The following is a 27,572-nucleotide window of genomic DNA, read 5'->3' on the forward strand; positions in this document are numbered from 1 at the left end:
TGGATTAGGGTGGAGTGGGTTAGATTGGACTGGAGTAGATGGTTTGGGTGGCATGTGGAACACTGAAGTGAAGTAGAATGGGCTAGATTGGGAAGAGTGGAATGGAGTGTGATAGACTGGGTTCGATTGCAGTGTGGTAGATGGGTGGATTGGAAAGGGGTAGATTAGGGTAGAGTGGAGTATGCTAGATTGGAGTGAAGTTGGATACATTTGAATGGGGTCAAGATTGGGGTGAAGTGAATTGGGGTCGATCAGAGTGGAATGGGGTAGATTAGTGTGGAATGCAGTGGGGAGATTGTGTGGATTAGAGTAGGGTAGATTTAATGGAGTTGGGGAGATTGGAGTGGGGGAGATTGAAAAGGGATTAGTGGAGTGGGTTAGAGTGCGGTGGTAGGGTGGGGTAGGGTGTGGTGGGATGGTATAGAATGGGATAGAGTGGGGCAAATTGGAGTGGAGTTGGTTGGATTGGAGTGGGGTAGATTGGAGTGGGGTAGAATGGAGTGGGGTAGATTGCAATGGGGTGCATTGGGTTGAGTGGGTTAGGTTTGAGTGGAGGGGGTAGATTTGACTGGAGTGTTGGAGATTGGAGTGGAATGGGGTAGATTTGAGTAGAGTGAAGTGCGGTGAAGTAGAGTGGATTGGGGGTAGATAAAATGGAGTGTAATGCCAATGGTAAGCAACAGGCAGAATGCATTCCTTGGTCAACTCTCTGAATGTCCCCAAAATGTCCTTAGATGTAGGCTTCAATCTAAAAATTACAAAAGACTTTGTCACCCTTCTAGCTCACCACGGATGGCATTGTATTTATCTGCTGCTTACAAATGCTGCTACAAAAACAGACATGTGAAGTGAGCTCATTGAGAGTGTCATTAGTGTTGTAGATATGCTTCATATAAAGAAGCTGCTATCCACCTAGGGACTGGGAATTTCTCAGACTTCCCTGTCTCTGCTTTTCATGATTTATGTAGCACTGTAATTCTGGAAAGGTACGGTTTGGATTTAGGCTAAGATATTTGGTAGCACAATACTTTTGGGCTCAATAGTCTGAAACCATCTGGACTAACAAGCACACCAAAATTCTAAATATTTGTCACATTAGGCCTACCTTCGGAAAACTTGTATTGATCCGTAATATCCTGTATTTCATCAGATCCAATCGCTTTTGTCAAAATTTTCCTCCCAACGTGGGTTTTATCAACATATACTAGTTCCTTAGAACCATCCTTCATTGCATTGTAGTACACAATATCACTGTTGACCTACACAAGAATAAGAAAATGGCAATTAGGAACATCATTGTCATTTATTAACTCTAACTGTAATCAGCAAATGCTCTACAAAGGAGACATGTTAAAGACAAAATAAGATGTTAGACTACTATAATACTAGTGCACCATGCAGTAATGCAGGTCAGACCAAGTCTTGAAATAATATCCTTGTCGGTGAACAGTACTACAACAATAGATTTTTATACAAACGTACTATGATCACAGACACAGCTATCAATAGTGCAGCCGGTGCTGTGGTGCCAGGGATCAATGATTAGAGGGGCCTCTGCACCTAACTTATAGGTCTATTTCAGAATCAAAACAGGAGATAAAACATCAATTTTCCATGCTGGTATTAGAGTGCAAGGCACCCTTGCTGCCAATAATCCAGTCTGCACTGTGACATCAAAGTAGCATCTTCCTCTGAGTCATCCAGTGCTTAATTTGATCCAGTGGTTTATGGTAGCGAGCACCAGTACTGGTGCCTGGGACTCTTTTTTGAAGTTGAGTGTCACTGGTCAAAAAGAGTCAATTTTAAAGTATGCCCCATAGCAGGAGAAGATCTTGATTTCATTACAAGGCTACCATTATGCATTAATCTTGTAATGCAACTTCAAGTACAGCCACTTAAAAGTTACATCATAAAGAAAAGTCCTAGAGTAAACAAGTGTAACTTGCAACAGCAGCATAGAGATCAGCCTCTTTTAAATGCGGCTTCAAGACAGATACGTTGCTTTTCTCCTATGCTCTGTCTCTCTACTGTTGATATTTTATCTGAGTAGCTATTTATATCAGTATCGACGTAACTGTTATCAGTTGTACCTTTTTGTACGTATTTATATCAATATTGTTTAGCTTTGCCAATCATATCTCACTTGTTTTTCAACTGTTTCCCAATCGTATTCACTTGTTTTGAACTGTTTGCCATTTGTATCTCACTTGTTTGTCACGGTCACGCTTCCATGTCTTTGATGACCTTTAATTTGTACTTTAAACTTCTCAGCCCCATACGCACGAGCCCACGTGCCTTCATCGCTTCACTTAACCTAACTCGCTCATATGCGCGAAACCCCATGTCTCCAGCGCCTAACTTATCTAACTGCTCGCGTCCACACGCGTGGCCTTTTTTCTCCTCAGACTGTCCCCTACCTTCCATTTTTGGGTTGCGGCTCGCGACCACGCGCATCGTCTTGTTCTCCCTTCAGTCAGCTTTTCTTCCGCATTCCACATCCTGGGCATGGCGCGGCCGTACTCGCAGCTCCAATTTTAGGAGTGTGGGCTGTGCCCCCTTTGTGCCTTTGTTTTTCATTACAGCACGATAGGCCTTTCCACTCAGCAAGCGTACCTGATTAATCTAAAATAAAGGAACTAACAGCAAATAATCATGTGGCTCTCCCACAATTGAGAAAAGACCCTTAGCAACCAGGCACATCCACGTCCTTTCATTTCTAGGCTTGTAGAGGTTTCCTAGCAATGCTGCCTTCAACAGCTGATTTCTACGGCGGTTGGCAGCTCGTTTGCATTTCTCTCTACCTGGACCTCCTACGGGGATGGAGCCAGAGGACTCTTATCCTCCTCGGTAATGTCAACGCTTCTCTAAATACTGAGAGATGGAAAGTAGTACTGTCCAAGATTGACCCCAAGCTCTGTGATATGGTAGAAAAAGAATCCTGATCTAACCCCAATGGCCTCCTCTTTGGGTAGGATATGATTAAAGGTTTGGGGAAGTATGTGGCAACCTTAACGGCTCTTGATAAAGTACCAGCCAACATACGCAGAGTCTTCAACCCAAGTGTTTTTGCAAGGGCTGGCAGAAGGGATCGTTCTGCCGGCTGCCTCTTCCAAAGACCCTTCTCAAGACAAAGAAGTTTTGGTCACTCGTTCCAGCCCAATACTTCATTCTTCCCTCAACGAGATTGACTTTCCCGCTCCAGAGGCTTTAGGACCAGAGGCACCAACGTCTCCAATACCTCAAGTAAGTACCCTTCCTCCTCATCCTTCTTCTTCTTTAACACAGAAAGTAGGGGGTCGGCTAAAATATTTCCTTCACTTTTGGAAACAAATCACTCACGATCCTTGGGTTTTAGAAACTGTTCAGGGTTTCAGAACAGATTTCATGGAAAAACCCACTCAAATTTTAACTCCCAAAGTGTTAAACCTTACACTAGATTAACAATCTATTATGGCAGAGGAGGTAAATTCAATGTTAATGAAGGGCGCAATCGTAGAAGTTCCTTGGGAGCGCAAGTATTTCCTGAGCAATATTTTCCTAGTGGGAAAAAAGGACAAGGGTTGGAGACCTGTATTAAATTCTAAGAGAATTGAACAAGTTTCTCACCTACAATCACTTCAAGATGGAAGGTATCCATCTCCTTGGGGACATGCTCTTAGAAAAAGACTGGCTAGTGAAACTAGATTTAAAAGACGCCTACTTCACGATTCCAATGGCAGAGGAGTCCCAATCCTTCCTTCAATTTGCATGGAACAACCATGTTTACCAGTTTCATGCTCTCTCCTTTGGTCTGTCTTCATCCCCTTGGTGCTTTATCAAGGTAATGAAGGCTATTACCACGGTCTTGAGAGAAAGTGGTGTCCGCCTCATAATCTATTTAGATGACATACTCATCATGTCCCAAGACCACTCTCAAATTCTGAAAGACTTAAACACCACTGTGAACTTAATAGAAAGTACAGGTTTTATTATAATCAGGAAGAAATCCATCATGGCTCCTTCGAGGTCCCTAGAGTTCCTGGACTTTACGGTAGACACCGTGAAGTCTATACTTTTACTTCCTGCAAAGAAGATATCCAAGATTCGGAAATAGATACGTCATGTTCTATAATTAGATCTTGTACACTTAAGGGAACTAGCTAGACTTCTGGGCCTCCTATCATCATCTATCCAGGCTATCTTCACGGGCCCTCTACATTATAGAGCCCTTCAAAGATTGAAGGCAGGGCCCTCCGTTCCGGTCTTTGGTACGGAGATAAAATTCACAGAGACACAGAAGCCAAGGCAGAACTGACTCGGCGGTTAGAGAATCTAGATGCTTAGTACGGGAAAGCCATTTTTGGGACTTCCGCGGATTACGTACTGGAATCGGATGCCAGCCTTCATGGCTGGTGTGCTTGTTTTCAGAATCAGAACACGGAGGTTTATGGTCTTATTCGGAGAGTTTGCACCACATAAACTTTCTGGAGTTAACCACCGGGCTTTATGCCCTTTTGAGTTTCAAGCAATCCCTTCAGGGGAGGTCAGGCCTCCTCAAAATGGACAATATGTCAGCTGTTGCCTATATAAATCGCCTTGGAGGCACAAGGTCACCAGACCTCTCCAACCTAGCCAAAAAACTGTGGATGTTCTGCTTGGAACACCAAATGTCCCTAAGAGCAGAGTACCTTCCCGGTCTAAAGAATGTCTGTGCGGATTGGAACTCAAGGTTCCTTGTAGATCACACCAATTGGAAATTAAACGCAAACATGTTTAACAGTCTAACAGTCTAAGCTGTCTTTGAGGTCCCCTAGAAGTAGACATCTTCGCGAGCAGACTCACGTCCCAACTTCCTAGATACTTCAGCTGGATGCCTGACCCGGGAGCTCTGGCAGTGAAAGCCTTTCTTCAGCATTGGAAAGACATTCAGGGATACGCTTTTCCCCCCTTTGCGATGATCCAATGCGTCCTTCAGAAGTTGAGGACAGAATGATCTTGAATAGTCCTAGTAACTCCTTTTAGGCCGTCCTGATTCAAAACATCCCAGCCATGGGTAGATAGTAATTTCTTTAGAATTTCTCCCCCAAAAAATCACTCTGCAAACATCTATTTAATAATTATCTATAGGGTTTTTAAAAAAAATTGTCTGCAGATTGTAAATAAACAGCAACACTTCACTTGGAGATCCACAGTGTAATTTCTACCTAACAGATTCCTTACAGTAGTTCCCTTCCTGAGAGAAGACACTGAGTAGGTCACGCCTAACTGACAGCAGAAGCTGCCTGGTTGCTAAAAGACCTATTGATAATGTACAGTGGGCTTAGAGCACGCCCATTACTTACCACTGGTTGACTTTATTGTACCAGTCATCTGTTTGCTTTTTATTTGTTAGGGCTGTCTGGGCTTTCCTTCCTCTTCTTGTGTCTGACTTCTCCCTGGAGCAAAGCCTCTTAACTTGTGTCCTTCCACTGCTTACTTTTCAGTCAGTGCTTTTTTCTTCACTGTTAAGCACTCCAATAGTGTACATGTGTTTTCGAACTGCAACCTTGAGTACTTCTCTTTCCTACCCACTCCTCCACGCTCTGTGTTGCACTCTTTCACCAACGTTCTATCCCCGGACCCCTCTGTGCTGCGCTCGCCCTCATTTGCCCCTCCCCACTGGAATTGCTTCTTGCCTGTGTGCTTCTCCCTCAAGTACTTTTTCCCCTGTCACCTGCCGGTTCTGTTGCTTTTACCTCCCACACACCTGCTCTCCTTGTTGAACCCCTCACACCCTCCTGCTCCCGTTGTTGCCCCCTCCTCCACCCTGATCATTTTTTTATTTTAATTTTGAGAGAGGACTAGCCCATCTGCCTTAAAAGCGCTTTTATGTACTTTTTGAATCCACTGATCCATCTCGAATCAGTAAATAAAAGGAAATGGCATAATAGAGCATGCACACATCTACAAAATGATGCAGTTGCAGGGCATTGTTATTATTTTTTTCCTTTTCGCCGTGCTATACAGCACCTTGAAGGCAAAAGGCATTGGCAGAGCCAGCAGGTCCCACAGGCAATATCTATTGGCTTTGCCAACGCTTGTTTTTACAGGATCCTTAGTCCCCGCCGGACATATAAGTCGGACACAACTGTATGGCCAAACTCAGTTACTTTATACTCAGATGGCATAGCGAAGGTAAATTCATCTGAACTTGTGGTTGGCAATTATGGCTTTAATAAAATAATTCCTCTGAGGTTTGCATGGCACAACAGCCCTCATCTTTGAAACATGATGGTGTGAATTGCCTCATACTGAATCTTACTGTAAGGCGACGCTTCTTTTGTAAGCTATGTAATGGTTTGTGGATAGTGGAGTGGAATTCGCACTTGAATTATAATCACAAAATGATTTCTTGTCTTCCCTTCCTGCTGATGGTATAATATCCCTAATGCGGTGCAGGAAACCTACTTAGGCTTTCATTCCTTTAGAGTAGGGAAAGGCCTTCAGGGAATATGCGCCTTACCAGTTCTTAAGAGAATTGTTTTTAATTGAAAACAAGGTTTTTCTTTTCCTTGTCCGCGAGAATCCATTTACAGCAGAAGGACTCATTCTGCCCCTGTGACGTCACACTTTGCATCTCTAAAAGCTTTTCTTGTTTAAATGTTATTTTAACAAGATTACAGTGATTATAGAAATATATTTGTTATCCAACTCAGCGGTATACACTCCGTTCCTTTCGTTAGATTTGCTGTTTTACATCTTGTCTTGGGCTGCCCTCGACACCACAGAATTTACAATTGGGTAAAAAAGAAGGGAGGGGTGATTTAGGGAGTAATGGTGGAGGGCACCAAGAAATTGCTAACATTTCCGTGAGTAGCTCTTTTGGTTGGGCTGCAACTGCGCAGCTATTCTGTGATAAATTATTTTGAGCGGGAAGCCATTTTAGGTCCATCTATGGCCATATACACGTCCAGTGGTCCTCCAGGGAGGGGTGTTTCCTTTCATTTTGCTCTCGGACCTGCTGATGGGCCCGCTACAATCAGAGTACAACATGCAGCTATCAAACGGCCATTTAAACGGTGTGTGTACTCATTAAGTAACGCCAGTTTCTTAATTTTGCTTCATTTTCTCTGTGTCCTAAAATACAGGGCCTGGTTTACGAACTTGTTTTTAAAAGTCTGAAATCATTTCACTGGAGGTTTACTCATAGAATCTGCATAGATTCGGGAAAAACTGAATGGACCATTTTCTTTAGAGCGCTCGGTATTCAAATAATAATTTCCCCCTTTTCTGTCAGTGATGCCCTAAACATTTGGTGGGTTTTCCCATGTGAACTTGTCTGGACTAGGTGTTCAGGTGATCTACATGCTACCTCCTTCCAGTAAAATAGATGAGTATATGTGGCTTTGATGAAGCAAAGCTTCGCATATTTTGCGGCTTGCCGAAATCAAGAACCTCATTTATGTATAATAAGGTAACCCGTGTATGTTTTACTAACGTTTATATTTAGTTTAAGTAAAGTTCCCGAAGCTTGCCTATGTGTATTTCTAATGAATTAATCCGTGTCCTTTTAAATATGGCCGTCGCTTGTATTTTAGTTACTGCGCATGCGTCAGCCACACTCACGTGTCCTGACGCGTCTGCAGAAGTGGAGGGAAAGTTATGCGCATGCGTAATTCATAGCTGTGCTTATCATGTGGTACTGCTCGTGCCACTGCTCTTGTGTCCGTCTCAATGTAGCTAACATTTAAATGCATAAGTTTATTTCTTGATGATGAGTTAAAAGTACAAACCCTGTGATGTGTTTTCCTAATGACATTATTATGTATTAATTTGTTTTCGCTTACTTTTCATGTACCGCGGGAAATGGGGGTCTGAGTGAGAGGAGAGCCATATTGGAGGTCCCTTCTGCGCCTGTGCGACATTCGGCAGCACGAGGGACCTTGGCTGATGGAACATAGCCAGCTGGCAGTGATGGGCGAGATGCTCCTGAGAAAGTCACCTCTGCCCTGCGAGAACAGCGAATGTGGCTCCTTATGTGATACATTGTAATATTGCGCTACTGTTAGCTCATGGGAACCCCAAATCTGCTAGGCGGTACCCAAATATGTTAATGAAGGCTTCAATTCGCGTATTGTGATTGGTGTGTTACCCAAACCCTACCTTAGGACCAATCGAAATTTAGGGATTCTGACACTTTGCAACATTGGGGGGTGGTACACTGTCCCCAAACTGTATATCTACCCTGGGTTCACCTAGTGAACCGTCCGACTTGTCTGGTTTAGCTGACCTGTCACTGACCCAACGCACTCAATAGGTGACTGAAGATACAGAGAGCTGCGGAGCACTCTGTCCGAATTTGACTATAGACTAAGGTTCTACTGAACCTTAAAGTGCTGGCAAGGCACTTAGCTGGGAGTTCGCTGACCCAATCGGGGTCTTGATCGATAGCTGCAGAGCGGGTGGAGCGCAGGCGTTGCTTCCGAACTGTGGGTTCCGGTCCTATCCTGAAGAGGGTCCTATCCTGAAGAGGGTCCTATCCTGAAGAGGGTCCTGTCCTGAGGGTTTGCTGTCTTGTCCTGAGGGTCCTGTCCTGATTCCTTTTCCGAGGGTATCCTGTCCTGTCCTGGGTGTCCATTCTGCACCTGCTGTCCTTTGAGGGGTATCCTTCCTTGAGGGTTTCCTGTCCTTAACTGACCCGTGGCCAGGGTTTGGTTTCCACACCTTTTCTAGGTAAATATTACTCTGAACCTCTTGAAATTCTTGCACCTTCTGAATTTCTAACTTTTGCTTAAATAAAGTTCAACATTGCATATGTTATATTTCCATGCCTTTCCGCAACTATTGAACAGTCATTTATAATTTTGCAAAGTTATTCCTATGTCTTCTCATTTGTTAGAAATTATATTTTGCATAGCAGTGTGTCATTTTCTGATATGGTCTAGAACTTCGTTGCCTAGGTTGTTCAAAGGCCCCTTCACCTTAAGTGAAGCGTGTTATTCATTATAAGCTCTTCTATAGTCACACACACTTAGTCTATCCCTGTTTAGATAATACTGACTTACATAGTATTTTCTCGCTACATTTTATTTAGTACTTTGATGATTACTCTGTCATTATTTCTTCATGTTTATGTGATTTACGTTATCTTGGTTATTGATTGCCTTATTTTACTGTACCTCATGCAAGAAAATATTGAACTTTAGATAAACATTTTAAAACTTCCAGTTGTCCGTGGTCATTTAAATAGTATTTGAATGTTATTGGTTGGGTTTGTATTTTGCTGCCTTTCCTTTACAGCTAGCTCCCTGATTCATTGTGGTCATTAGGCACCCGCATCGGTGGATGGTAAGTCGGGTGCACCGAAAATTGGTAGCAGGGAACACACACACACTAACCTGATGGAGCTCGTGAAGTCACCTGATCGATGTATATGGTGATTTGAAAGTATATGGGCCCTGAAGCCGGAAACGGCGAAAACTGTTGGTCGGGTGGCCTCGCGCGCTCTATCAGTTTTCTGGTAGATCAGAGGATGGTTAGGGACTAGTTAAAGGTTAGGTAGAATTAGTTAGACTAGGTAAGTCGGAAGCTGCTAGTACATTAATGCTGCTATAAGAACGGCTGTTCTGAGGGAACTGATCACTCTCTTGTGAATACGCTGCTGAAATTCATGAATTACTGTATTGTTATTATTCTTGTTCTTATATTGTTATATGTACTAATCCATGCAATTGTCAACCGTCTTGTTTCTTGTTGTTCGAACTCCCCGGGGAATTGAAAGGGCAAGTGGTGAATAGAATCCATTGTCCTGAGGTCACAGGTTCGAGGAAAGTTAGGTGCAGGTTAGGATAACCGGGAAGCACTAACTAGGGTTTTCTGAATACATGTGTGAATAAATGACAGTAACGGGGTTCATTGGCAAAATTCCCATAGTGGCGTAACCTAGTAAGGGTCACATCGGAAGAGTAGCAGGTTCCTCGGAGCTAGCGTGAAAGCAGAGGGGTCCGCTGAGAAACCTTAAAACTCGGAATATATCCCGGAAAGAAGTGGATGAGTTTAGGGGAATAACAGGTTCACCGATGCTAGAGTGAAGGGTAGGCGGAAGAGATCTGCCCGCAGCGAGTGAAAAGTAAATGGAAGTAGTTTACTTGCAGTAATAGAATTCTTTCTCTGTCTAGACACTTGAGCACTGTGGCGAATGTGTATTTGTTGTAAAATAACCAAGCACTGAGCACTTTAAAAAAAAGAAAGTTTCCGTTACCTTGTGAAAGGAGGGAGTCAGTCGCGAAGCGCCTCTGACGTCACTCTGTGCCGCGCTGGGATTGGTAGACGCAGCGGGCGGGTAGTGGAGCTGAAATTGTAAAGGAGGGGTGAGCGCCGGAGCGTGGGAACTGTCTCACGAAGGGGCCGCGTACCCATTGGCGGAGCTTATTTTGTGTCGCGCACCCATTGGTTGCACGAATTTTCTGAAGCACGTTCTGATTGGAGGTAGTTTGTAAACAAAGTTAGCGCAGAAGTCGTATGTGGCACTCGCGGACTACAGAGACTCGACCTGATCCAAGGCATCTAGGGTTTGAAAGGGATCAGTGGAAGGCTAATAGATACGATATTATGTACGGAACCAAGAGAAAAATGTCCCTTGTAAGTAAGGTGAAAAATTATTTCAAAACGGACAAACCGATTAAATCTAGGGAGGGTGTTCTTGTCCCAGCACCCAATACTCCCGCCTCATTCATGATGTTTGACCGAGGGTACAATACCTGTGTGTGGCTGGAGAATTGGGTGAAGTATACAAAGGATGACGGAGTATTGGCGTTTCCGTTAGATGGTACTTTCAATGGTAGGATCTTATTTAATTTAAGAACCCGAATGAATGAGCTGCATCCCAGACCAAGACTAACGCAGTATGAGGCATTAGAGGAATGGGAGATTGAGGCTTTTGAAAGAGAAAGACCCCGAATGGACAAGGGTTTGACCAAGTGGTACCCTAGACAGAAACAGGAGTCCAGGGATAAAAGGATGAAACAGTGGAGACAGAGCATGATTGTTGAAGGTCTGTTTCCCATGATGCCGGCATGTCATAACATTGGAACGGGTGAGAAAAGTACTGAAAAATGTAAGCATTGGGGGGCCCTGGGGGATTCAGATGATGAACTAATAGATGACATCTGTACCAGAAGTCCGCCACCTTACAATGAGGGAACCCGACCTTCCAGTGTAGGAGATGTTCCCCGACGCCACTTCCTAAAGGAAGAAGACAGGTCCCTGGGACTGGGAGGGGGTGGTCAAGTATTACCCTATCCTGAGAAACCCGAACTGGCGGAAACAAGGGATATATATCCCAAAGTGCCCGCAAGTCAGGAAGAAAAATATCCACGTACGAAAACTTTGTTCCCCAGACCCTTGTATGAAAGCGAAGAGAAACCCTCGAATTCGGGACTGCCTTTTGTTCAACCTCCATATGGGGAAGAGCGCAGGTCCTTTAATACTGGAACTTTATTCCAGAAACCAAATTATGGGGGAGGACCAAGTGAAACGCATCCTACTGCCCCGAGTTTTACTCCTCCATTGACCCCCCAGATATTACATGACTCAACTCTAAGAAGGGTACTAGTGGAAAAGGAGCAAGAGGCTCTAGCTAGACAAAGGACAGAAATAATTCAGAAAATTTCTCAGATAAATACCAGTCCTGAGGCATTGACTATTCCAGTAACTATTGGGCCGGTGGTCCCGTTATACGGAAATGGTCAGGGAAATCCGATTACTCCAGTTATGACCCCAGTTATGGCAACCCCGAGACAGGAACCGATCATTATAGATGATCAGTCCAGTGAGTGCGAGTCTGAAGTTGCGTTTTTGGAATTGCCAAACAAACAGACTGGAAAGGGAACACAGCAGAGGTATAACCCTTTTAATACAAAAGAAATTAAATTAGAGACAGCAACCGGTACTAGGAATGTCTCTCTGGTAACTCCGGATGAAATTGAGAGTTGGAGTCGTGAATTAGAGAAGCAGACTCCGCAAACAAAGCCTTTAGACCTCTACAAGCTGAGGGTTGAAATAGAAGAATTAATGGCAGGAAATGTGGGGTTGGATCGATTGAATACCTACTCTGAGGAAGAATTGTCGTTCATATGTAAAAGCTTTACAAGGAACACCAGAGTGCTCCACGAAAAACTGACCGAAACAGCAGTTAGTATGGGGGTAGATATCTCAAAATCCAAGCCCTTACAGAAGCCGTACAGAGCAGACTTCTCAGACAAAGATATAGAACACCTGAATGTGGCAGGGAAGAAGTTGCAGATTAAAGAATTAATGGGAGTACTGCAGAAATGGGGAGATGTGGAAAGATGGAGAAGCAGATGGGCGAAAAAGAGGGAAGAGGTTCGCTCCCGACAAGTGACTCCCGAGTTTGCTTTAAGAGAGGTAGAAAAACCTGAGCAGTTATGCCCCATGCGCGAAGTTCCAGGAGGGAAATATGTGCATGTTCCTTGGTCTAGGCAGGATATTGTGTCCTTCACGAACGATTTTCCAAAATTACGAGAGAAACCAGTTGACTGGTACAGGCAGGTGGAGAGGTTCGTGAAGGTACAAAAATGTCTGTGGAAAGACCTGGATGGGTTTTTCGACATTGTGGTTCCAGTAGATTTATGGACCCAGTGTAAAATAAACATAGATTGGCCCAGTGAAGAGTATCCCAGAAACAAGGAAACAGGGGAGCCATCAAAGGAAGTCATGCGAAAATATGAGCAGGTAATTCAGCACTTGAAAGAAAAGGTGCCCGCTAAGGAAACTGATTGGACAAAAATAGATAGAACAACACAGGAAAGGGACGAGACAGTGCACTCTTTCTATGAGAGGTTATTGCAGGTATTTAAAACATACAGTGGTATTGACAACATCGACCTGAAGGATATGACGCACTTTATTTACAGGTTTGTAAATGGTTTAAGACCTGAAATTTGTCAGTGGATAAAAGACAATAAAATCTGTTGGCATACTAAGAAAATGGATGAGGTCCTGCGGTACGCTAAGTACTGCGAGGACGAGATGGCAGAAAAGAAAAAGGCCCTTAAGGAGAAGGTTATGTGGGCTCAGGTGAAGCTCGCAGAACAACAGGAAAAACAATTGAGTAACATGGTTAAAAATGCTGAGAACAAAAGTCCTGGGGGAGGGGGTGGAGGAAAGCCCCGGCCCAAATTTAGCAGGGAAGAGGCTATGAAAAAATTTCCCTGCCATCAGTGCGGCGAAATTGGACACTGGCGAAACGAGTGTCCCCAATTAGTCGATGTTAATGAGAAAACTCCTGATTTAATTCCACAGACGCAGAAAGAAAGACCAAGAAAGACTCAACCCCAGGTAAAAACAGTTCAGGTGCCTCGAGCACCCAAGCAGGTATACAGGGGAAGACAGGCAGAAAATGAAGAGATAGAGGTTTGGGAAAGCGGGGAGAACAGAAATACAGCAACTTCGCAGTATCTGCTGAATGATACCTTCCTTTGTAATGATCAGGACTGACGGGGCCTGAGAGGGGAGGACGAGGAGTGCGTACTTGGCGCTTCCTTGCCGGTAGACCAGTCTGGACCATATATTGAAGGAAAGGTTGACGGAAATGATGTCACCTTTCTGTTGGACACTGGCGCTACCCGTTCTACTGTAAGAACAGTGGACGTTCCAAACCTACCCCTCTCGGGAGAAAATATCCAAGTAGTAGGTGTATCTAATCAATTGATTAGTACTCCTGTTACCGAACCAATGGAGATTTCAATTGGAAATTTTAAACAGATGCATAGATTTGTCGTCTGTGACACCAGTCCAGTAAATTTACTGGGACGTGATTTGCTGTGCAAAATGAACTGTACCATCTTTTGCACACCAAAAGGTGTTGAAATACAGACCCCAGATGAAGACGGCATTTATAAATTATTGTTGCTTAGACCTGACTCAGAAATTAAAAGATTGACCCTGCAGGACTTGCCCCAAGAACTACAGGAAGCCGTAAAGCCAGAGGTGTGGGATTTCACTGGAAAGGATGTGGGGTTGATGAAAGATGTGGACCCCATACAAATAGCCATCAAGGACAATGCAGTATATCCTAACACTAGGCCCTACCGAATGAATGCTGAAGTGAAAGCAGGTGTCACTCTGGAAATACAAAAATTATTGGAAGGAAACATCATACAGGAAGTGATGAGCAGCCCATGCAACTCACCGATTATGGGCATCAAAAAGCCTAGTGGCAAGTATAGGGTAGTGCAGGACCTGAGAAAGGTTAACAAAATTGTAGTTCCTTGCTGCCCTATTGTCCCGAACCCTGCAGTAATTCTGTACCAGATTCCTTGGGATGCTGAGTGGTTCACTGTGATTGATTTATGTCATGCATTCTTTTCGATACCCCTGCACCCCGACAGCAAATTTCTTTTCTCATTTGCTTTCGAGGGTCACGTGTATTGTTGGAACAGGGTCCCTCAAGGGTATACAGAGAGTCCCTCTATCTTTAATCAGATCTTGAAAAAATGTCTAGAGACTTTGATCTTACCTGGGAACTCTGTGTTAGTGCAGTATATAGACGACCTTCTATTGGCGTCTAAAAGTCACCGGGACTGTGTAGTTGACACCATTGCCCTCCTAAATCATCTGTGTGAGAAAGGGCATAAAGTAGCCCCTGACAAACTACAGTTCTGTGCGAAATCTGTAAAATATCTGGGACACCAAATAGAAAAGGGTGTCAGAAAAGTCACATCAGAAAGAGTGAGAATAATTCAAAAGATGCAGTTGCCCCGTACTCAAAAAGAAGTCAGAATGTTCCTGGGTGTATTAGGATACTGCAGGCAGTGGATTCTGGGATTTGCAGCCTTAGCCAGGCCCTTGATAAAAATGACCACGAGAGGAATGCCAGATGTTGTACAGTGGGACGATGAAAGTCTAATGGCTTTCACAAGACTGAAAAACTGTCTGTGTACAGCCCCTGCGTTGGGAATGCCAGATTATTCCAAAGAGTTTGCCCTTTTCTGTGACACTCGCGATAATTGCGCATTGTCTGTCCTGACTCAAGAACATGGCATGACCAGGAGGCCTGTGGCCTATTTCTCTGCCACACTGGACCCAGTAGCTGCTGGGTTACCAGGCTGTCTGAAAGCAGTAGCTGCTACCTGTGCAAGTTTGGAGCAGAGTGAGTCCATTGTCATGGGACATCCTGTGACCGTGTATGTTTCACATGGAGTGGTAATTCTATTGACCAGAACTAAAACACAGTATCTCACCCCTAGTCGGCTGACTAAATACGAGAGGATTCTTGTGGGTGCCGCAAATGTGAGCATTGTTAGGTGCGGTATTCTGAACCCTGCCACCTTACTCCCCGACCCTTTGGAAATGGAAGGAGGGGATGAAGATGAACATGATTGTATTGATCTGACAGAGTTCAGTACCAAGCCACGCCCAGACATAAAAGAAGTACCATTGCCTGAGCATGATAAAGAACTATTTGTGGATGGTTCCTGCCTAAGACATGAATTAGGAGGCTTGAGTGCTGCTTATGCAGTAGTGTCTTTCACAAAAATTGAACAAGCAGGTTACCTATATAACATCAAGTCTGCACAAGTAGCCGAATTGATAGCCATGATAATGGCTTGCAAAATTGGGAAGGACTTACGCATAACAGTGTATACTGACAGTCAGTACTGTTATGGCGTTGTGCATGACTTTGGCCAATTATGGCTGCAGAGGGAATTCATGACTTCCTCAGGTACTCCCATTCGGAATGCAAAAGTTGTTCATGACCTTTTAGAGGCCATCCAGTTGCCCAAAGAACTGGCAGTGGTAAAATGTACTGCTCATCAAAGGAGCATGGACAGAGTATCAATGGGAAACGATTATGCTGATCGAGTGGCTCAATGGTGTGCCAAAGATCGGTATATTGTAAATCCAAAACGAGGGGGGCCAGGAACCAGCTGCCAGCTTCAGGTGTTTGAGGAAGTGCCTACATGGGATGAGGTGAGAGAGTGGCAGGAGTCGGCTCCTTGGCAAGAAAGAGAGAAATGGAAGGAGGATGGCTGTAGACCGAGACGTGTGGATGGTGTGATTTTGGGCCCAACTGGTATGCCTGTGTTACCCCGACACTTGCTTGGCACAATGGCAAGATTGATACATGAAGGATCACACATTGGTAGGGATGCCATGATTCTGGTATTTCAACAGACTTGGTACAGCAAGAAGTTCAGGAAGGTAGCAGAGTCCCTCTGCCAGAGGTGCCTGTCATGTCAACAGATGAACCCAGGCAAAAGGACAATGGTTGAGCTGAGCAAGATTGGGAGATCAGGGGGTCCCTTTATAAAGATACAGATTGATTTCATCACCATGCCCCGTTGTGAAGGGAAACGATATGTCCTTGTCATTGTTTGCGTATTTTCAAAATGGGTAGAAGCTTACCCTACTCCTCAAAGTGACGCACTGACAGTAGCGAAGTGTTTACTAAAAGAACTGATACCTAGGTTCGGAATACCATGCATTATTGAATCAGATAAGGGTGGACATTTCCAGAATGACATACTGGCTGAACTTTGTAAGGCCTTTGGAATAAGGCAGAAACTCCATTGTGCATACCACCCAGAGGCTTCTGGAATAGTGGAACAAGTAAATGGAACTATCAAAAACAGACTAGCAAAGCTGACAGATGCTACTGGCATGACCTGGGTGAAGGCCCTGCCCCTGGTCCTGATGGGACTGAGAAGTGTTCCAGACCGCAAGACAGGCCTAAGTCCCCATGAAATCATTATGGGAAGAGTGATGAGACAAGCATGGGTGCCAGGAAGCAAACTGTTGAGTATTACTGATGATTTGGTGCTTGAATACTGCAGAAGATTGGGTGACCAAGTGCGTTCTATCTCTCGCCAGATTGGAGACGACGGCATCCTCAATCCAACGACTCCTCTCCACAGCTTGGTTCCAGGAGACTGGGTCAAAATAAAGAAGCACACTCGATCAAGTTGTCTGGCACCAAGGTGGGGGAAGAAACGCCAAGTAATCCTGGTGACAACCACTGCAGTGAAAGTCGCAGGTGTTCCCCAGTGGATCCACGCTGGACACACCCAGAAGGTATTGCCAGACAAAGGATTTGAAGAACCAGGGCAACCAGCAGAGGACCCTGAAGGAGCCCGACCTGAAGCAACTGACAACGAGCAGCCCAGCACCAGTCAGATTGCAGGAACAGCAGACGTTGGCCCAGGAGTAGTTGACTACGAACTGCCAAGAATCCAGCCTGCTGAAGAGGTCCAGGAAACTGAGCCAGGAGTAGCTGAAGACGAGCTGCCAAGCATATGGCCAGAAGAATGGATACCGATGATTGATCTGACTGAAGATCCTATCAGAACAAGGGAACGACTTAGTGAAGGTAGAGAGTGGACTAGTCAGGAAAAGCAAGGCACAGGCGAAGAACCTCAGCCACTTGAGATTCAAATCAAAACTGAGGAAGGAGAAAGTCAGACAGGGACAGAGCACGTGATTGATACAGATCAAGTGAATAAGACTGAACAAGTACCCGATACTGAACAAGTGCAGGATACAGAGCAAGTGTTTGATACTCCTCCGCTAACTCCTGATGTGGATAAGGGACAGACTAGACATAGAGTAATAGTTCGAGCAGAAGAAAATCAAGAGATCGAAGTGCTTGAACAGGATCAGATAGGGTTAAAAGAACGAGTTCAGGAAACAGAAACAGAAACAGAGACAATCGAAAGCATAAAACAAAATATTCCTGAACAAGGCCAGATTAGCAACCAGGCAGAAGAATTTGATGCTAGCCCTGGAACTAGTCAGATAAGGGAAGTAGGAGAAGAAAGTGGAGAAGAATTACCACAAGATAAAGAGAACAAGAGAAGAAGAAAAGAAAGTGAAGTCCAAGTACCGACTAAGAGACTAAAGAAAAGAAACAACCTTGAGCCTAGGTTTGTAAAAAGACTGAGACTAAGGATAAAGACAGTGGAAGAAAAACGTGCAGAAGCAAGAAGAAGTGCTCGAATAGCAGAGCAAGAAGAAGACTCTTCCAAAAGAAGGAGTGAGCGAATAAAAAGACAAAACAAAAAGTACAAATCTCCTGAATGGACATTGGTTTTGGAAGAACTTGAAGATCTTGATATAACTGACGTGAGCGACGGAGAACCTGTCCCAGAGTACTCAGCTGAAGAGGAAGACGAGCCACCGTGAATTTGCACAAAGTAAGCTAGTTGTGTAAAAAGTAAAAAAGAGGGGTGAGAACACTCCTACTGAGCTAAAATGTCTGATTCAACAGTGAATGGTAGACCTAGTTGCAGCCGTTTTAAGACGTGTTGCAAGGTGTGTATATGTAGTGTAGTAGTACTGATAGTTATCTGGATAGGATTAACAATTTTCATTCCCTTTGCTGTAAGTAAAGATACTAACATTGTCCCTACTGAAGTTGTAAATACTGACAATGAGGAGCTGACAACACAGAGTGTAGAAAGACATGAGAGAGCATTGAGACAAACTAAACGAGACTTAGAAGCATCAGATGAGAAAGGACTACATTATCATGGAATGAAAAACAGGACACATTTGAATGTTTTCGCAAACTTGTTAATACACTATGTAGAGACTATGGAAATTGAAGATTGCTATGTCTGCATGAAGCTACCTACTTCGGTGGCTGAAGGCGTGACATACCATCATCTGCCATTAACATATGGAATTTCCTGTAGCATTTTAGCTAGTTTATTTTACAAAAGGGGACCGTTACAGTATTATTACTCTAACAATGACGTGATCTTTTCTGAACTTCCTATACGTGGGAACTTGAATCCTGTACATACCAAAACTGACACCATAAGATATATGGGAGACTACTTTCTGACTATAGGGAACATTGACATAGCAGACGCACACAGAGATAACTTGACTTGTTCTTTGCGTGAGCAGGAAAAGATGTTCCTGAACATGGCAGAGAAAAGGAGAATTAAAATTCAGAAGAAGGCTAATGACGAAAGTCAGAAAAAGCCAAAGTGGGCAGAAAACATGGAAGGCACCTCATCTGGTGGAGCGGGTCCTGCTCTGTTGCTGGATTTTGAAAAGAAAGGCAAGCTATGTCTTCACCGCGAGAAGACTAGCTATTATAATAATGTTTTCATTGGTTCCAGTGAATGCGAACATAATTACAAGGTAATTGGAGGTTGGGGTTTCAAAAATGGGTCAGAGCCTGTGTTTCCTGGAATTTATTATATTTGTGGGGACAAGGCTTATTTCAAATTGCCGGATCACTGGTATGGGAGCTGCTACTTTGGCATTGTTTTCCCGAAAATATACCATGTGAATGGAAAAGCTGGAAGCAATGAAGATACTAATGGCTTAGTGCGTAGTAAAAGAGAAAGTATAGGTGAAATTATGGGTAGTATTTTCAGTGCACTGATACCTGGAGTGGGAGTGGTTCTGAACACTCACAGAATTTGCAAATTGTCTACTATAGTAGATGTGCTGTCTACTGAAACAGCTCATGGATTTCTGCTGGTCAATACCGAAATGGTTGCGATCAGATCAATGGTTTTACAAAATCGACTTGCTCTTGACACCTTATTAGCGAAAGAGGGCGGAGTCTGCCGGATGTTGAAGGCGCAACATTGTTGCACTTATATTCCGGATAAAAGTGTACAGATCAAAAGATATGTGAAAAACATTACTAATTTGGCAAAGGAACTCAAACCACTCGAGGTTGATAGTGCCTGGAAGAGACTGGTAGATGGTCTCTCAAATGTAGGTCATTGGCTTGCTAGCATAGGTAAAAGCTTATTATTCAAAATTCTGATGCCAATTGGTATTATAGGTCTTATTATACTTTCCATTTTCTTATGCTGTAAATACCGCAAGCGCACCAAAAAGCACGAGGTAAATGCAAGAGGAGTGAAACGAAGTGTGGATGAGATTGAATTAGAGGAAGTGAATGATCAGATATACAAAAAGGTGAAAACTTCTCACCCTGCTAAAACTGAAAGAGAAAAGTTAGAGCGGTTGCTGGAAGAAATAGAACTTTATAAAGTGTGAAAGAAAGTTGGCATCTGGTTCCATTATAATTTGTGATGATAGTAGATATCATCAAAGAGGGGATTGATGAAGCAAAGCTTCGCATATTTTGCGGCTTGCCGAAATCAAGAACCTCATTTATGTATAATAAGGTAACCCGTGTATGTTTTACTAACGTTTATATTTAGTTTAAGTAAAGTTCCCGAAGCTTGCCTATGTGTATTTCTAATGAATTAATCCGTGTCCTTTTAAATATGGCCGTCGCTTGTATTTTAGTTACTGCGCATGCGTCAGCCACACTCACGTGTCCTGACGCGTCTGCAGAAGTGGAGGGAAAGTTATGCGCATGCGTAATTCATAGCTGTGCTTATCATGTGGTACTGCTCGTGCCACTGCTCTTGTGTCCGTCTCAATGTAGCTAACATTTAAATGCATAAGTTTATTTCTTGATGATGAGTTAAAAGTACAAACCCTGTGATGTGTTTTCCTAATGACATTATTATGTATTAATTTGTTTTCGCTTACTTTTCATGTACCGCGGGAAATGGGGGTCTGAGTGAGAGGAGAGCCATATTGGAGGTCCCTTCTGCGCCTGTGCGACATTCGGCAGCACGAGGGACCTTGGCTGATGGAACATAGCCAGCTGGCAGTGATGGGCGAGATGCTCCTGAGAAAGTCACCTCTGCCCTGCGAGAACAGCGAATGTGGCTCCTTATGTGATACATTGTAATATTGCGCTACTGTTAGCTCATGGGAACCCCAAATCTGCTAGGCGGTACCCAAATATGTTAATGAAGGCTTCAATTCGCGTATTGTGATTGGTGTGTTACCCAAACCCTACCTTAGGACCAATCGAAATTTAGGGATTCTGACACTTTGCAACATTGGGGGGTGGTACACTGTCCCCAAACTGTATATCTACCCTGGGTTCACCTAGTGAACCGTCCGACTTGTCTGGTTTAGCTGACCTGTCACTGACCCAACGCACTCAATAGGTGACTGAAGATACAGAGAGCTGCGGAGCACTCTGTCCGAATTTGACTATAGACTAAGGTTCTACTGAACCTTAAAGTGCTGGCAAGGCACTTAGCTGGGAGTTCGCTGACCCAATCGGGGTCTTGATCGATAGCTGCAGAGCGGGTGGAGCGCAGGCGTTGCTTCCGAACTGTGGGTTCCGGTCCTATCCTGAAGAGGGTCCTATCCTGAAGAGGGTCCTATCCTGAAGAGGGTCCTGTCCTGAGGGTTTGCTGTCTTGTCCTGAGGGTCCTGTCCTGATTCCTTTTCCGAGGGTATCCTGTCCTGTCCTGGGTGTCCATTCTGCACCTGCTGTCCTTTGAGGGGTATCCTTCCTTGAGGGTTTCCTGTCCTTAACTGACCCGTGGCCAGGGTTTGGTTTCCACACCTTTTCTAGGTAAATATTACTCTGAACCTCTTGAAATTCTTGCACCTTCTGAATTTCTAACTTTTGCTTAAATAAAGTTCAACATTGCATATGTTATATTTCCATGCCTTTCCGCAACTATTGAACAGTCATTTATAATTTTGCAAAGTTATTCCTATGTCTTCTCATTTGTTAGAAATTATATTTTGCATAGCAGTGTGTCATTTTCTGATATGGTCTAGAACTTCGTTGCCTAGGTTGTTCAAAGGCCCCTTCACCTTAAGTGAAGCGTGTTATTCATTATAAGCTCTTCTATAGTCACACACACTTAGTCTATCCCTGTTTAGATAATACTGACTTACATAGTATTTTCTCGCTACATTTTATTTAGTACTTTGATGATTACTCTGTCATTATTTCTTCATGTTTATGTGATTTACGTTATCTTGGTTATTGATTGCCTTATTTTACTGTACCTCATGCAAGAAAATATTGAACTTTAGATAAACATTTTAAAACTTCCAGTTGTCCGTGGTCATTTAAATAGTATTTGAATGTTATTGGTTGGGTTTGTATTTTGCTGCCTTTCCTTTACAGCTAGCTCCCTGATTCATTGTGGTCATTAGGCACCCGCATCGGTGGATGGTAAGTCGGGTGCACCGAAAATTGGTAGCAGGGAACACACACACACTAACCTGATGGAGCTCGTGAAGTCACCTGATCGATGTATATGGTGATTTGAAAGTATATGGGCCCTGAAGCCGGAAACGGCGAAAACTGTTGGTCGGGTGGCCTCGCGCGCTCTATCAGCTTCTCCACAAAAAGTGTTTGTTGCAAGAACACAGGACAGGAGTTTAGCGGTTGGGGCACATACCCTTAATAGTAACCCACATCAAGAATGCAATGGGCTGTTAGGCTGGAAAGCTTGGTGGGCTTGTGGATAAATAGGTGGGTGGTGGCCCTTTGCTGTTGGTGATCTGCCCTCCCCTACATCAAATGTAAGAGCATAGGAGTGACAGGGATTGGCAGTGTCTCCCTTTCAAAGGCAGTGCTGCTCTACTATCACTAGGGACAACAGACCCTCATCATAGGAAAGTGGAAGACATTTCCATTACTTCATTGGAAAGTGGGACCTGCCTGAACAGAAAGAGGACTGTACCCCTTTGCTGTATGTCGTTTTGAATAAGAATGATGCCTAACTTCTGTCTATCAAATTGAGGGTCTGGATGCTTTCTACATAGTATATGCAACAGTATATTGTGCTTGTTTCTTTCTTATTTTTTCTTTATCTTTGGTTGGAGGATACACAAAAATATTATACGCCCTTTTTTTTTACTGTTTTAATACTTTGGATATGATGTACATATGATGTATATTATAAGTGATGTAATATGTGTTTTTAATATTTTTTAAAACAAATATCTTTTTATTGAACATAAACATGGACATTTGGCAGAAAAGCATACAGTTACTTGAGATTAAGATACATGGCCAATACATTTGGGCATCACAGATAGCAAGAATCCATTTGAACAGGTGATCAGGAATCAGGGGGACAAAGGCTCATCCTCTGAGGGGGTTATAGGGCTGGGTTTTAATATTTTTGATATAGGAGGTCGTCTTTTGCACCTCCTTCAATCGACGTGATATTTATTCAAAATATGAAAGTTAATAATTATACATGTTTTTCAATGTGTTATTCTATGAACTGTGCACAACGTGTAATTCATAATGGGTTTTAATGGTTTTTAATAAAATATAGGTGACATTCCAATTACATCCAGTGGCTGTCTTGTGGCATTGCAAATAGAGATTTAGTGGTTCATCAGTAACTTGAGATGGTTGGTTTGTGGTATGAATGAGATGAATGTTTGACAAATTATTTTAGTTACCAAAGGGAATTCATATTTTTGTTTGATACACATTGAGACAAGCAATAAAGTACCTGTTAACATTTAAAAGTAGAAAAAGGAAGCAAGTGGACTTTAACTGTTTGGTAACTGAACAGCATGTGAAACAATACCCGAAGAGATCCTGCAAAGAAAAGGTCAAACTAATAAGAGTTAATTTAAATAAAGAAATAAAGAAAAAAGGCTGATCAGAAGTCAATGGATGATAGAAGTGCCAAACAAAGCCGTCTAACAAAGTAGATTTGCAAAAGGTATCTCCTTGCACAAATCCGAAAGTGTACATTACATAAAATAAGGTTAATGCAAGAGCAGATATATCAAGCAAAGAAGGAAAACAATATAGCCTTCTACCGAGGGCTATACCGGTTGTTAAAGGCATGGGGACACTCCGTTGAAATACCCAGGCACTCTATAAGCTGTATAATAATAATAATAATAAAGGCCCTGAGCCAGAGTTATAGGCCCGAGCCACAGGCGAGGGACTATAACGAGGGAGATGGCCTTTAACAACCGGTATTGTCCGAGGCAGAAGGACTATAAGGCTGGTAGAACAGTCCACCCACTGAGGGTAGAATGTTATGAATTAATAAGGGAGACATAGAAAGACAATCATTTGAATGTAGGAGCAGAAGGCTTATACCAGCTATTATAATCACACTTCATGGTCTTCAATTGAGCTCCCAACATTCCAATATTCTAATATAGCCTTATAGGCTGACGTAGTGGGCTATACCGATTTTTAAAGGTCCGCTCCAGCGTTAAAGGCCTGAGTAGAGGGCATGGGCCTTTGACAAGGGAGCGGGCCTTTAATGGCATCATAGCAAGCTATGGCAGACTATAAGGCTATTAGAGCATTCGGCCCATTGAGCAGTAGCAGCTGCTAGTAAACAAGGTGGTGGGGTAGGGGAGGGGGGGAATGGAGGTAGGATCGGTGGGAAATAATAGAAAAAAATACCACTTACCTTTATATCACCAACCTCCAGCCACCGTCTCTTCTTCATCCTTCCTCCTGTCTGCACTAGGCAGGAAGCATACAGCCTCCTAGAATCCCCTGACAAATCACAACGCTGCCTTGCAGTAGAATTGTGATTGTTCTAAGCGCAGTGGTTCATCGTCCAGACAGGAGCTGGGAGGCTGTGCATGTTCTCCACTCAGGCTGTTGTTAAAGACCCTAAACCCAAGTTGTAGGCCCAAGCCGCGGACGAGGGCCTATGAAAAGAGTGAGGGCCTTTTACCAGCAGGTATAGCCAGAAGCAGAAGGCCCATATGGCTGTTAGAATAATCCACCCACTAAAGGTAGAATATTTTTAAATAAAAAGGGAGAAACAGAAAGAGAAACATTGGAATGTTGGAGCACACGGCATATACCAGTCTTGTAAGCCCAGAGCCACTCCATTGTCTTTAATGGATCGCCCAACATTCCAATGTTCTAATATTGTTATATAGCCTGCTGCTGAGGGCTATACCTGTTGTTAAAGGCCCTGAACCCGAGTTATAGGCCATATAGCCTGAGGCTCAATGGGCTATAAGGCTAATAAAACATTTCACCCACTAGGTGTAGTATGTTTTAAATTAAAAGGGGAGAAACATGAAGTCAAACATTGGAATGTTGGAGCTCCAGTCTTATACCAGCCATTATAAGCCCAGAACTATTCCATTGTTTTCAATGGAGCTCTCAACATTCCAATGTTCTAATATAGCCTTATAGCCCGCCGTAGCGGGCTACACCGACTATTAAATGCCCGCTGCAGCGTTAAAGGCCCGAGCCGAAAGCGAGGGACTTTAACAAAGCAGCGGAACTTTAATTGCCGTATAGCCCAGCTACGAAGGGCTATAAGGCTATTAGAACATTCTGCCACTAGAGGGCAGAATGTTCTAACAAATAAAACAAAGCATTCAGGGACCGCGAGGGGATTGAAATCCCCTCAGGCTCCCTGAAGCCTTTGTTTACAGCCAGATCTGTGAACAAATACACATTGGAATGTTGGAACTCCGGGCTTATACCAGCTATTGTAAACCCGGAGCACTCCATTGTTTTCAATGGAGCTACCAACATTCCAATGTTATAATCCTTAATATGTGAGCGACCATGTGACGATACAGCAAAGAGCAGCCTGCACATCAGAAAGAGCATGCTGGTGTCCTAAAACAAGATAGGAAACTGCATGAGACAGCCATATAAAAATCAGGCATCAATCTGAGAGTTGATCTTATGTCTAAAAGTGGTACCAGATTTGGCAAAAAAATTGTAGTGGAAAAGAGTTTTTTAAAAATGCAAAAATAATATGGTTAATCTATAGTCATATGTGCAATATTAACCAGCAATTTATAGTGAACTGACACATTTAAAATGTGCAAAAGTTTAGTTTTTATGAATGTAAAGAGCTTGTATAGCGCAGCTGCCACCCAACACTGGGTTTCCCAGCACTTAGGCAACAGGTAAGGCAATTCAGTCCAAAGGATCAAAAAAGCCATGTTTTCAGTTGTCTTTGGAAGGCGAGAAAAGAGGTGCAAGACCTCACATGATCAGGAAGAGTATTCCAGAGCGTGGGGCCTAGATTCCTAAATTAGTGACCTCCCATGGGCTACAATTTGATTCTGGGAACAGTACACAATGAGAGGTTGCTAGAGTGCCGGCAACAAGCAGGTTGGTAAGGTGTTTTCAAACTAGTGATATGGTGAGCAGCAATTCCTGTCCTTGCTTTAAAAACATAACATAATGCCTTAAACTGAATGCATATCTTCTCCTTTAAGCAATGCAGGTCATGAAGCAGAGATGTGGCTGATGCGTATTTTGGCAGTCGATAAATTAACCTTGCGGCAGCATTCTGTACCACCTGCATGCTTCTCATGGAGGCTTTATCAGACCCAAGGTTCAGAATGTTGTCATAGTCCAGATGGGATGGAATGAGCGCCTGGACGATAATTCTCTATGGAGATTTTGAAAACATCCATGTAAATTTGCGTAACTATTTCAAGGTTGCCAAGCAGGTAGCAGAAATCTTGGCAACCTGAAGCTTCATAGAAAGCTGAGCATCTAGTGTGAAGCCTAAATTCTTTACTTTGGGGGCAAGGACAGGAATATCTCCCAAAGCAATCGGCCAGTGTTGGCATCCCCAAAAGGATGTATTATTTTTCAGCACCAGCACCTCTGTGTTTCCTCCTTCAATTTCACTGAATTGTGTTCATCGAGGAGGCAACATGAGACAAGCAGGAGTTCAGAGATCCAGAGTCATGATCCTGTGTGGATGATAAGGAGAAGATGATTGGGAGCGATTGAGTCTAATATAGCTCCCGCGGTCTGGGAGGCCCATTTTGGGGCTCTCTACCAAGACACTAGTTCCTGCCCGGCCGCAGAGCTGCAATTGCCCTTGGGCACTCAGGAGTTCGGAATGGAACTATCCCTGGGGGAAGTGGAGCTTGCCCTAGAACGTCTAGCAGCGGGGAAGGCGCCAGGCCTGGATAGGTTACCCGGGGATCTATTTAGGCACCACCCGGATATCTGGGGCCCATACCTTCTCGTTCTATTTAATGCCATTCTCGGAGGTATGGCGATCCCTGGGTCGTGGTTGGGGGCAGAGATTGTGCCCATCCACAAGAAGGGTTCTACTCTGCTCCCTTCCAATTACAGGCCTATAAGCCTGATAGATGTGCCCCAAAAGCTCTTCGCGCGCCTCATCTTGGACCATCTCCTAGACTGGGTCGAGGCCAATGACATCTTGAGCCCCCTACAGGCTGGCTTCAGGAAGAACACGTCGACCATGGACCAAATCTTTCGCCTCCTTCTCCTGTATTGGAAGACGGTTACGTTAGAGGGAGGCCGATTGTACATGGTCTTCGTGGACCTGAGGTCAGCCTTTGACCTCGTCCCGAGGGGGAAGTTATGGGAGGTTTTGCAGAAGCTAGGAGTTCCCCCCCACCTCCTCAGAATCATTATTAGGCTGCATGAGAACAACTTTGCGGTAGTGAGGTGTGGGAGGGATGGCAAGCCCTCGGGTAAATTTCCGGTCCGCCGAGGTGTCAGACAGGGCTGTGTCTTGGCTCCGACACTGTTCTGTCTGTACATTAACAGCGTCATTCAACACCTTGACGCTGTTGGGGATAATGACGCCCCGGTTTTGGCAGGAAGGAGGGTTCCGGCAATAATGTTTGCCGATGATACCCTCCTTCTTTCCAAAACCCCTATGGGGATCCAGAGGATCGTGGATGGTTTTGGTCACTTCTGTCGACAACATGGGTTGGAGGTGAACACGGAAAAAACTAAGTTCATGATCTTCAACCCTCCGACCAAGACCAGA

The 27,572-nt window shown here is 43.9% G+C and overlaps 1 protein-coding gene across 1 annotated transcript in view; it reads right to left on the reverse strand.

Moving 5' to 3' along the window:
- The window catches only part of F13A1 (coagulation factor XIII A chain), a 485,935-nt gene that overhangs the window by 90,574 nt on the left and 367,789 nt on the right, over nucleotides 1–27,572 (reverse strand). Inside the window, exon 11 of the mRNA XM_078688057.1 lies at nucleotides 1,106–1,259. Coding sequence (XP_078544183.1) covers nucleotides 1,106–1,259 — 154 coding nt within the window. The remainder of the gene's footprint in view (nucleotides 1–1,105; nucleotides 1,260–27,572) is intronic.

This window comes from Lissotriton helveticus, chromosome 4_1, assembly GCF_964261635.1.
Source record: "Lissotriton helveticus chromosome 4_1, aLisHel1.1, whole genome shotgun sequence".
NCBI lineage: Eukaryota > Metazoa > Chordata > Amphibia > Caudata > Salamandridae > Lissotriton > Lissotriton helveticus.